Consider the following 12,590-nt stretch of genomic DNA (forward strand, 5'->3'; position numbering starts at 1 on the left):
CTAAACATTAGGAAGTTATTTTTTTAACCTATGATACTTAATTGTATATTTATTTATAATTTTACATTAATTTGTATTTTAATGATAGATTTGATTACATATATTTTCTCATAAAATACTAAAATACTACTAACTTAAAACTTGGGAGTTCTATATTCTTTTGTTAAGCGTAGCCCTCAATCAATGATCGGCCCAGAATGTAATCTAGTAATACCTAACACTACTGCTTCTCTGGAGTAATTAAATGGACAAAAATGAGTCCACATACTAACTCTTTTTACAAGAACAAGAATACGTGGTGCATGCTAACTCTTGGTTCCTTCCCTTTACTGTAATCCTATAACATAAGGCAGGTTCTCTACAATGCATTTAAAAGTATACTTCCTGGGGCGCCTGGGTGACTCAGTGGGTTAAAGCCTCTGCCTTCAGCTCAGGTCGTGATCCTGGGGTCCTGGGATCGAGCCCTGCATTGGGCTCTCTGCTCAGCGGGGAGCCTGCTTCCTCCCCTTTCTCTCTGCCTGCCTCTCTGCCTACTTGTGATCTCTGTCTGTTAAATAAATAAATAAAGTCTTAAAAAAAATATATATATATACTTCCTGACAAAGAGGGACCATGGAATCTCTTCAAATATAGATTAAAGCACTTCTCATTTCCAGCCAGCTTTTACATGTAATGCTGAGGCTACTATAATCAAAAAATGATTCTAACACCCAGAACAACTACAGAATACATTAATTTGGCCTAAAGTCTAAGTCAATACTACCAGAAAAGGACTACTCAGTCCATTCCATTCTCATCTTCAACCAAAAGCCTCCAACATGGGAAACAAAGGCCACATTACAAAGTCACCTTGAGGTCTTCAAGAGTCAAGGAGGTTTTCTCAACTTCAGGGCAGCCGGAGGCTAGCGCCACCACTCCATCTCCAAGTTGTTCGGGTTCTACTGACCACAGGAATGAGAAGTGGCTGACTTCTTTTGTTTCTAACACACCAGCAACAGGAGAAAGTCAAACTGGAATTTTAACAACGTACATCAAATGTATATGTGGCTCCTGAGATACGGGTATCGGTGGGGTTTGGGGAAGCTATATCATCATTCTTAGTTTCAGACTGTCAAGTCTGATCAAGAAACTTACATATGTTAAAAAAAAACTTGGCTTCACATAATTTCTCTGCCTAAAAAAAAAAACGGACATCCAAAAAAGCGGTACATAACACAAGCACAGATATGGAGATAGACAGTCATGTCATGTAGAACACGGTCATGGTAAAATCAGCAAAAGGAGCTGTTCAAAGCATCAAAGTGACCCAAACACTTATGAAACTATGCACGGGTGCAGGAGGTGACAGAAGACTCATCTCACTTACAAAGGAAACCAATTAAATAAGAAAAAAACTTTTTTTTAAATCATGAGAAAACTTAAATGCACTTTTGGAAAAAAGCAAGCGAGCGAGTACACATACCCAATGAAGATCGTGTTACTGGCAAGGCCACCTGGCTCCAGGTCAAGGGTGGAAATAAACTGAGATACATGGTCTCAGGCATAAGGTTAATGTGTTAAAAGAGCATCTAGGATGGGAAAATAGTGTGTATTTTCTTACTTGACAGTATCTTAAAAAGGACCATCCTCTGTTTTGAAAGTCAATGTCAAACAGTTAAAGTGCTCCGTTGTGCCGTTGTGTTGTGTTTTGTTTTGTTTTGTTTTGTCTAATTTGTTTTTTATTAAGTAAACTCTTAGCCCACCATGGGGCTCAAACTCCCAACCCCGGGATCAAGAGTCACATGTTCTTCTGACTGAGCCAAGGAGGTGCCCCTTAAGCATTCAGTTTCTGTAAGTTGTGAGCCAGAAGCTTGGGCTGGGGCTATCTGCCCCATTCAGTGCTTATACTCAGTGCCTTGCAAACAACTGACGTTCAATAAGTACTTGGAAAAGAATAAATGAATACATGAGAAACATAAAATGTATTAGAAGTAATTGGCCAATCAACATGAAAATAGTTCTTAAATATACAAAATGACTTATTAAAGTGGAATTACCTCTTTTCACCCTCAAAATAGCATTTTGTGTTTAAAAAATTCTGCGGCTATTTTCCGACTCTCGAATACTGTTATTAGCCCCTTGCACACTTTCATCGCACTCTCTCAGCATGTTTTTTAAACTTTATAAAATCATCTGAGCAAACGAACTCACAGATTGCATCTAGCCATTAATGATTACCTTTGTTACAAAAGTATTCCACTTCTTCACAGCTCAGATTCTCAGGCCCAAATTCTGTAGAAAAGCTTTCCTCCAGTGGAAAGTCCCCTTTGGAGACGATGTCTGTTTCCTCTGAGGGACACTCTTCTTCTTCCTCTTCAATGGCATCTTCTAGCGGCCCTTGAAAAAGAATCAGGGACACTGTACCGAAAACATCCAAAGAAGATAGTGAAATAAAATCCTTTACTAGGGTCTTTTGATTATAGTGGTGAGAAAAAAATATATTCTAGGAATGGGCCAAGCAGTATCAATCAGCAAGGGGACTCACACAAGATAATGCCACCTTCATATTCACAAGAAACAGTGACCTATAACAAGAAGTGGAAGGAAACCAGTGCCTTGACTTACTATATAGAAAGCGACCGCCATCTTCAAACCTTCCCCACCCCCAATTCCAAACCCAAAGCTGTTGCTGCTGCTGCTGCTTCTTTTTTTTTTTTTTTAAATTCTCTCCCGAAGAGCAAAACTGTGCACTTTATGTTCATTTGTTAGAATTAACTGCCTGGTAAAGAGTACAAGTCTCTTTTACATCGTTGTACAATTTTACCTGAGATTTTAATAAAGATTTAAAGTAATTGAATGCATTTTAATTGAACTGAGATTTTAATAAAGTCTATACTTTTAAAAATCCATCTTAAGAGTGGATTCCAAGAAAAGATTTCATTATATGTGTTTGAGGCTTGAAGAAAAATTACATATTTCTCTCCCTGATGAAAGCATAACCCTATTCATAATTAATTGAATTTTTTCTGAAATGAAAAGTAGTTTTCTAATGAAAAAATGTAATTTGTATTTATGTGATACTTTTTCAGTAATAAAAATACAACTCCCTTAGAGTGAATGAGAGTGAGGTGCACTACATTAATGGACCTATTTTATTGAAAGGAAAGGGAGGGCTGGAGTTGTTCAGATGGGTCCAAAGTAGACTACGTGGGGGTACCACATGGCTGGTTGTAAATCTCTGACCGCCCCAGAGAAGCAAAGCGTCTGACTCATTTTACTAAGCAGAAGCCTGCATTTGCTGCTAAAGGAAGCAATGTGGCATTTTATCCAAAGAACACAATTATGGTAATTTGTACTAATTGTCACTCACATCCACAGTCTCATCAGACAGCCTAACTACTTAAAAGGCTTCGGTGGTCTCTCCCTTCTGAGAAATGTGCTGGCAAATTTTCAGAGCCAAAGAAGAAATCTCATAAATAATTTAAAATAGTGCACATGTTATAATTTTTGTATATGGAGGGGCAAACAGGAATAGGTACATAGAGCCCAGGAGTGTATCTGGTGTTTTCCCAAAAGCAAGTTTCGCAAAGGGCAAAATTCATATGACACATTTTCACAGACAAAATTAATTACAGGGATTTAAATTAAGGGACATCCAACAAAAAAACTTCCTCTGCAGTTTCCTTTTTATAATTTGTTTTTTCTCTTTTTCCTCAAAATTACAAATGTTAAGGAAAAGAGAATGCCTAATCCCAAACACTCTGGCCATGTGCTTTCTTATACTCAAGGTGGAGAGAAAAAAAAAAAAAGAAGAAGTGTGGATTTTGCACAGAGGTGATTTTCACATTCAAAAGTCACGGCTCTTGTATTAGTTTTTATCTCTTAGTCATTATTTCAAATTTAAAATTATAATTTTTTAACTCTTAAAACAATTATGTCAAGGAGCAAGTATGCAAGGAATATATAAATAGTAATAACATTATATATTATATCATAATATTATCATCATTAGAACATTTATCTGATAATTCTCATTATTAATTCCGAGTCTGATGAAGGACATAATATTTTCCATATTTTTTAAACAACTTAATTGTAATAACAATTTTGATCAAAATAAGACATGTGAAGCTGTCTCATTTGTGTTTCAAGTAAGATTTCAAAGCACTTTTTTATGGTATCTTTAAAATAACCCAGTGAAGTAGGTATGAGAATTAATACTATTTTTATTTTGTAGATGTGGAGAGTAAAGCTCAGGAAGTTAGTTAACCAGAATGAGGTTATAACCTAGTAAGTGAAAAAAAATTGATGCAAAAACCCAAGATTTTCAAATATCTTTTATTAATATGCCTTACTACTATGCAAAAATATTCTTTAGTAGTTACAGACACATTTGTTCATAAATAAATCTATAAAACACAAAAATCTTCTGAAATGTTTAATTCATATTTGCGTATTTATTTATAGATGCTTAAAGTTGATGTCTTTAAAAATTCAGAAACCTCTTGTTGCTCTTCTAAAATTACTGAGAATATATGTTACAAAATATTAGATCTCCTTCCCAGAAAAATCAGGAAGATCTCCTTGCAGATTTTACTAAAACGAAAACAGCTTTAGTACTAATATTTAATTATTTACATAATTTATATCCATACTAAATCAGTCTGCAAAGAAACTGCTTTAATATCAGTTATAACAGAAATGATAATATATACTATTTTTGGAATATATACTCTGAGTTTTGCCAAAAAATAACTCTCTAGTTGTAAAATAAATATTTTAAATAATTCACATATATTTTAGTGGAATTTCTTTTTTTTTAATCTCTGAATGTTCTTCAGTATAAAAACCTATATATTATAAAAAAATTCATGCATATTGTAAGAATAAAATCAATAGTAATAAAAATGTTTTCTTTTTAAAAAATTAAATTTGGAACATACATGCTAACATTGTTAGAATTTTTATTCAAGATAGTATGTAATTGAACAATTATTTAAAATAGTCAATAACAATGAATTGGCTCTTATGGTATAACATTTTCAAACTTAATAGTTTAAATAAAAATTAAACGGAAAAGCTCATGTGAAAGTTTGAAGGGAAACAAAACTATATAGCACTGACCTGTGCTTAATAAACCCCTAACCAACTCATCTATGTTATGGTTGTATATTTATATTTTATTTATCAGAGATTATGATAAGATCTTAATTGATATATAGTATTCTATATTCCGGGGGCTCTTTTATTTTATATGCTGGCTATCAATTTGCAATTTCAAGCATATAATTGAAAAGAAGCACTTGTTTTCCAAACCAAATTACAAAAGCCCAAATGAAAGGTGAAAAATTCTTGAGTTCACTATTCAAAATTCACCAGATCTCATTGCCAATATTTAGAACAGGCCTCAGGAAGGTGATTTAATGGCCAACTTGTATTTCTCCCAAAGCAAGTATCAGATTTATATAATTTGTTGTACTTTAAAGTGTGAAATTACTAACCATTCCTTTCACCATGCTATCAAATCAGGCTCTGGCAAAAAAAAAAAAAAAAAAAAAAAAAAAAAAGATTTCTCCTAAAATGCATAGTACTTATGGTTTAAGATCAGATCTCACTCTACTCTCTATATTGCATGTTTCTTTAACAGGAAAACCTTACAGATAATCGGCGGCCATAAACTCACATTTTAAAAGGGTAAGAGACACTTGAAGCACAAGTACAATTAATAGCACCAATGAAGGAGGGAATGAAGGAACCTCCTGTGTATGGATTAGTGGGCACAGAAGTCCACTTCAGAAAAATCACCACACATAATTTGACACAAATAATAATATCTACTCAGAAAAGGCTCACGACTGAGCTCCATGTGCCCTCATGGAGAAAATTACTTCTGATTGAGGCCACTTGGCAGGCAAGTGTAAGGAAATCTGAATTTCAGCTCTACCACTGCCTCTGATTTATAGATATTTAAACACAGTTGCCAGAATTAATAGTCTTCATGTATATAAATATAAATATTTACCTCATTTCAAAATGCTAATAATTAGCTATAGATCCTAAATCCATGAATGCCATGGTGCTGAGTGTCAAGCCCATAAGGCTGTTAATTGTCTCTCAGAATGAGTAGGAATCCTTCCACATTTTGTAACGGATGAAGAGTAGCGATTACTAGGAGATTCTGGTGGGCACAAAGAAATACTTCCATTTCCAGAAGGGGAGATAACTGGGTACTTGGAAACCATGGGAATGGACCACAACTACCTTTGCTCTCTGAAGATGAAGCTGAAACTAGGAAGATTCACAACACCTGACAATATGGGTGGCTGTCCAGTGCATGGTAGAGCCTTTCATTGAGCCTATGCCAAGAGCTGTATTAAAGAAGCTGCCCCTGGGGGTGGGAGAATTTTTCACTTGTTGGTTGTTTCCACCATGTGCGCTTCGTAAAGGCAAATGGAATGTTCAAAATTAAGTAGTCCCACCTTGTATACTGGTAGCATAATTATGGAATAACATGAAGATAAAGAACTGGATGGTTAAGAAGCAGTTTGAGAAGTACTCACTCCCCAGATAAATGAATTGATGAGAAGAATACTGCTACAATTTCAATTACAATTGCTAAAGAAATCCCTGAAAGCCATCCACAGCCACTGCAGTAAGAGCTAGAAGGTGACAAAGGACACGTGAAGGGAAAAAAAGAAAAAAAATATATATATATGAATTCAGAGGAAAGAAGATCAAAATAATCAATACTATGACGACATGCAAGAAATGGTAAGGACCAAATATCAAATCAAATATATGTGTCTTCCAACATATGTTGTCTCAATCAATAACTTCCTACCATGGCAGCCTACTATAAATCAGACCAACCCTCACCTTAATGTCACATTGTCTCCGTTCATAGAAATTCAAAGCACTTCAGAATAAAGCACCCAAGAAAGAAATTAAATTATGCAGAAATTAATATACATTGCCAAGTATGAAGAAGAAAAAGAAATGCCAAATTCTATGGTTTTGATGCACTCTCCCCCAAAAGATGTCCTTTCTCTTAAGCACTCACTGGCATTAATTTATTAGAAATTATTTCAATTTGGTTTTGCGTGCCTTCTGATTAAAACACGAAAAACACATTGTCATAATGGAACTATAGAAAGCATTCAATCTCCTCTCCATGCATTAATATTCTAAGCATTCTAGAGGCTGCACAAGACTAGCCACCTAGCAAAATGAGACTGTTTCAGAATACTGGGCAGTGTTGATTGCAACTGACAGGTGGGAAGAAAGTCGCATTAAAATATTATCATTCCCAATAATTACAATAATCCATCATAACGTGCTCAGAAATTCTACTAGGTGAGTTTCTTCCGAAAACATACAAATATTTCCAAACCTTTTTATTTCGGTGTTTCTTAATGTATGACACTTCAGATCATTTTTATATCTGATAGTGTTATTAATATTAAAACTTCCACCACAAACTTTATAATTTCACTCAAGCACAGAACAAAGAATGCATACCATTGGAATAATGGAATAAATTTCTCAAAATCTTAATAAATTAGTGAAAACGAAAATGATGTTGTCCCTAAGTTGCCAACTCCTATTTCATGCTCTTTTAAAGTCATGTGCAAAAGATATACTCAGACAAAGAAATGAGAAGGTATGCAAAGCCTTCTAATATATATAAAACATAGAGATCTTAAATGGGAAAATTTAAGCAATAACATATATTCATGCTTTAATTATTACATAATAATTGAGCCACATTTATCACGTGATGCTACCTTTCAAAAGGTAGATACGAAAATATAAACTAGGGATAGAAAAATCTTGGGTCACATTTAATATGCAATACACAAATGTGCCAAAATTCTATACAGGCATACTGTATTTTAATTGATAGGTAAAAGGAGTTAAAATAGAATTTCCATTCTAAAATTATGTTACATTTTCTATATGTGATGGAAATGAGGTGGTGGACTAATATTTAAATTGGATATCTTATTGTCTAATACCCCTCTATTCTAGCCTCATAGCTCCTTGTTAAATTCAGAATGATTTTCATAAAACACACAATGTAAGAAAGATTTTACATCTAGTAAGATGATTTTAAGAAAGATTTTAGGTTCCATACATTCTGTACATAGATGGCCTGCCCATTCAATCAGAAATAGTAAATAACAACTCTAAGTCAAAAACCAGAAATCCACAAAAGTGTGCCCCTTCCCATCTTGCTGGGAAGTAGGAACATTTCTACCTTCAGAGTACTAACATCTTTTTATTAGTTTGATCTGGGGCAGATTTTGTGGCTCTCAGTCATTCCTCTCTTAGAGTTTTCAGCTGTTACACTCAGAATTCCTTATGAATCATCATTACCCTGTAGGCACACCTCAAAATGCTTCTCCCTTGGTTCCTATTACATTTGTCTCATGCATATCCCACAGCGCCATTTAATGAGAAGGGGCAGGGAAGAGGGATCTCTTTGGACAGTGCAAATCCAAACTAACTCATGTAATTGAGCTTAACAGCAAGAATAAAGCCTTATTTCTGTAGTCTAAAAAAAAAAAAATAGTATTTCAACGACCAAGTTCTTCCTGCAGTCACTCACTTTCAACAATAGCTGCATCAGGGGATCTAGTAGGAAGGAAACATTTTTATTAATTTTTCTCTTATCTGCCAGAAGAATGTTGATTTTTTTCATTTGCATTTGTTGCCTGCAGGTAGCAGACCAGAGAATCATATAGCGGAAATTCTTCTTTTTGATTAATTTCTTTCCATGTGTTATGTTATTTCTTATATATAATTGATTTTGGGCTTTGCTCATAGCTGCACATCTTTTTTATATCTACACCAACTGCTGTCTGCTGTCCTTCAATCTAAAAAATTGAAGGAAATTACCTGAATTTTGTTAAGTTTATTAAAACTGAGATCTGTGAATATTTAAATTGAGTTTTGAAATGTTAATGCAAAAAAAAAAAGATACTAGGGAATTTTTAATGGAGGGTTCAATCTGACCATATTCCATTGTATAAGGAGAGAAAGGGGTCAAGTTTTATTCAAATTGTTTCTTTGGGGGAAAAAAACGAACTCTTTGATTTTATAAAAATAGAGTAATAGTCTCTGCTGCAAGGTCTTTGGTCATTTTTATAGATGGAAGTATTAATACTTCTTATGCACAAATCTGAAAACAATTTGAATTCTTCAGTTGCCCCTGCCCTCAAATGCTTTGCTTTGGGAAACTTCACTAACTGAATATAAAGTTAACAAGAAAATAGCACTTTTGCTTAGAACATATACAAACCTAGGAAGCAGCAACTAATCTTACACAGTAGCCTAACCACTGATAACACAGGAAACATAAAGTCAGATGAGGAAATATGACAAATTTGAACTAGAATCTCTAATGACTACTCTCAGGAAGAAACTCAGGCATTGAAAAAATTCAGTTCATTAGTAAATGCCTTGTGCATTGACCCAGGAAGTCAGTGACAGAGATGGCATTGAAATTCAAATATTTTGTAATCAGGTCTCCCTCCAGAGCCCCATAAAGCGATTCTCAGTTTATTGAAGATGGTAACTCTATCATAAAGAAATATGAGAGTATATTCATTACTAAAACAATATATTTTTATATGATTGTGATGTATTTCAATAATAAAAAGCCCCTAATTGGTAATAAGCACAAAAGATGAAACGCTTATACATTATTTTGTTCTCTTTATGAGACTTTCATGTATTCATTTGTTCATTCTTTCTTTATTCATTTAAGCAGTATTTATTGAGGGTGAAGAACATGGTAGGCACCGTGTTAAATACTGGGATAACAGCAGGTACAAGACAGATGGCCCCAGCAGAAGGGGCTGGATCATCTAGCTAAGGAGACGCACTTTATGCACACAAGGGCTGAATTTTATTTTTTAAAAAGAAGTTCCATTTTAACACAGTGAGGGCAGGAAAGACTTCTTGGCTATCCTAAGTTCTAGTTATTAGTGCATTTTTCTTATTTCTTCTGTTAAATTATAATTCTTTTTGTAATAAAATTGAAGACCAAGTCAGGCAGAGAGCATACTGAGCCATTTTTAAGAAATATCGAGACACACAGTGTTAAATTATTACTAATTATATTGTTGGAGGAAGTTTATTCCACTTGACAGTGTGAAATCCATGGTTTCTTCCTGGTTAGTCAAAGGAGGTACCAATCGCCCTCATCCTGCTGGCTGGGTTGGGGATGTGGGATCAGGCAAGCAGGAATTTTTCCCCCAAGTGAATACTGCTGTCACAACAGAAACATCACACATTACCCAAGATGTGTGTATAGTACATTGGATTTTTAAAAGCACTATGAGTAAGAAAGGAAAGGATCTGAATCTATCCAATAGAACCTCTTATATGTGATACGTGGCTGAGAACTGTTTGTTAAATAAACTAATCGAAAGTTATAACCTTATAAACTTATGCAAGAAAAATATATATTTTCTTTCTTTTATTTTTTTTATATGACACACAATGTCACACAAGTTTCAGGTGTGCCTAGTGATTCAACTTCTCCATATGTTATGCTACAGTCCCCACAAGTGTACCAAATCTGTCACCATACAATGCTATTATAATACCATTGACTCTATTCCCTATCCTATACATTTTATTCTTGTGGCTTATCCATTCCACAGCTGGAAGCCTGTATCCCAATTCCAGATTTCATGATATACTACGTAGTCCTTAACTACAGAGCTACAGTAACCCAAACAGTATGGTACTGGTACAAAAACAGACACTTAGATCAATGGAACGAAATAGACAGCCCCTAAAAAAAAAACCCCAGGCTTTTACAGTCAATGAATCTATGACAAAGAAGGCAAGAAGAGGCAGTGAGGCAAAGACAGTCTCTTCAAAAAATAGTGCTGGGAAAACTGGACAGCTACATGCAAAAGAATGAAACTGGACCACTTTCTAACACCATATACAGAAATAAACTCAAAATGGATTAAACACCTAAATATCAGGCCTGAAACCATAAAAATCCTAGAAGAGAACACAGGCAGTAATTTCTCTGACACTAGCCACAGTAACATTTTCCTAGATATGTCTGCTGAGGCAAGGGAAAGAAAAGCAAAAATGAACTACTGGGACTACCTCAATATATACTTTTTTTAGAAAGGTCAAAGCACCATCAAGCTATGGTCAGTAGTCTTATCTAACAAAGTGAATTCTGCAAAACTAGTTGACAATGTCCTACATAGCTACATAACGAAGTGAAATTAGTACAAGCAAAAGAGATGTGATTTTTAAAAATGATCCTATTTAAGGGGAGATATAAAAGAATAGAGAAAAAGCACTTATAATCTCTTGACTCTAGATTGGATATATATCTCTCTTCCTAAAGCAAATCAAAGATAATGTGTATGTTGGTTTGTAAAGTCAGTCACAAAAGCACTAGCCTAGTGGATACTAAACAAAGCACTCTGATGACTAACTTTCTTATACAATTTCTTACAGCAAAGATGAATCAAACATGGTCCTTAAAAACATTTAGTATCTATTTCTTTGTCTCATATGCAACATACTCATATGAAAACATCCAGGAGGTATAGCTACATGCAGGAAATGAAGGAAAAATATCAATTCACTGCAAGGATATGTGGGGGAAAATGTAATTAGAAGAGAAAAATCAGGGGCGCCTGGGTGGCTCAGTGGGTTAAGCCACTGCCTTCAGCTCAGGTCATGATCTCAGGGTCCTGGGATCGAGTCCCGCATCGGGCTCTCTGCTCGACAGGGAGTCTGCTTCCTTCTCTCTCTCTCTCTGCCTGCCTCTCTGTCTACTTGTGATCTCTCTCTGTCAAATAAATAATAAATAAAATCTTTAAAAAAAAATAAAAAAAAAAAAAGAAGAGAAAAATCAACAAAACCATTTCCATCATATTTGGGTCATTGTATATACAAACTTTTTTTCTTCTCAACTAATAAAGTTTGAATTTCTTTTTCTTTCTTTTTTAAAGATTTTATTTATTTATTTGACAGATTACAAGTAAGCAGAGAGGCAGGCAGAGAGAGAGAGAGAAGGAAGCAGGCTCCCCGCTGAGCAGAGAGCCCGATGCGGGGCTCGATCCCAGGACCCTGGGATCATGACCTGAGCCGAAGGCAGAGGCTTTAACCCACTGAGCCACCCAGGCGCCCCTAAAGTTTGAATTTCACTTCCACCTCACCAAATAGATCAGTTTCCCTTTTTTTATTTTTTTAAAGATTTCATTTATTTATTTGACAGACAGACAGATCATAAGTAGGCAGAGAGGCAGGCAGAGAGAGAGAGAGAGAGGAGGAAGCAGGCTACCTGCTGAGCAGAGAGCCCGATGCGGGACTCGATCCCAGGACCCTGAGATCATGACCTGAGCCGAAGGCAGCGGCTTAACCCACTAAGCCACGCAGGCGCCCCCAGTTTCCCTTTTTTAATTCTTCATTCGAATAACACCATTCTTGCCCTGCTTTATTAAAAACAATTATCTGTACCATGAATTGTTGACTGAACCTTCTGGGAAAAATTATAAAATAACTGCTCTTGAAATGATGCCTGACTTCAACAGCTGATTACAATGAGTCTGTCAGCAAACAGTGGC

General features: G+C 35.2%; 1 protein-coding gene across 2 annotated transcripts in view; it reads right to left on the minus strand.

Annotated features, from left to right (window-relative positions):
* ZFPM2 (zinc finger protein, FOG family member 2) overlaps positions 1 to 12,590 on the minus strand; it is a 457,914-nt gene that overhangs the window by 360,502 nt on the left and 84,822 nt on the right. The window contains exon 2 of one of the 2 annotated variants that reach the window (XM_047725745.1): positions 2,218 to 2,376. The exons of the other annotated variant lie outside the window; for it this stretch is intronic. Within the exon in view, the coding sequence (XP_047581701.1) occupies positions 2,218 to 2,376 (159 nt within the window). The remainder of the gene's footprint in view (positions 1 to 2,217; positions 2,377 to 12,590) is intronic. 2 annotated transcript variants of the gene reach the window in all.

This window comes from Lutra lutra, chromosome 4, assembly GCF_902655055.1.
Source record: "Lutra lutra chromosome 4, mLutLut1.2, whole genome shotgun sequence".
Classification (NCBI taxonomy): domain Eukaryota; kingdom Metazoa; phylum Chordata; class Mammalia; order Carnivora; family Mustelidae; genus Lutra; species Lutra lutra.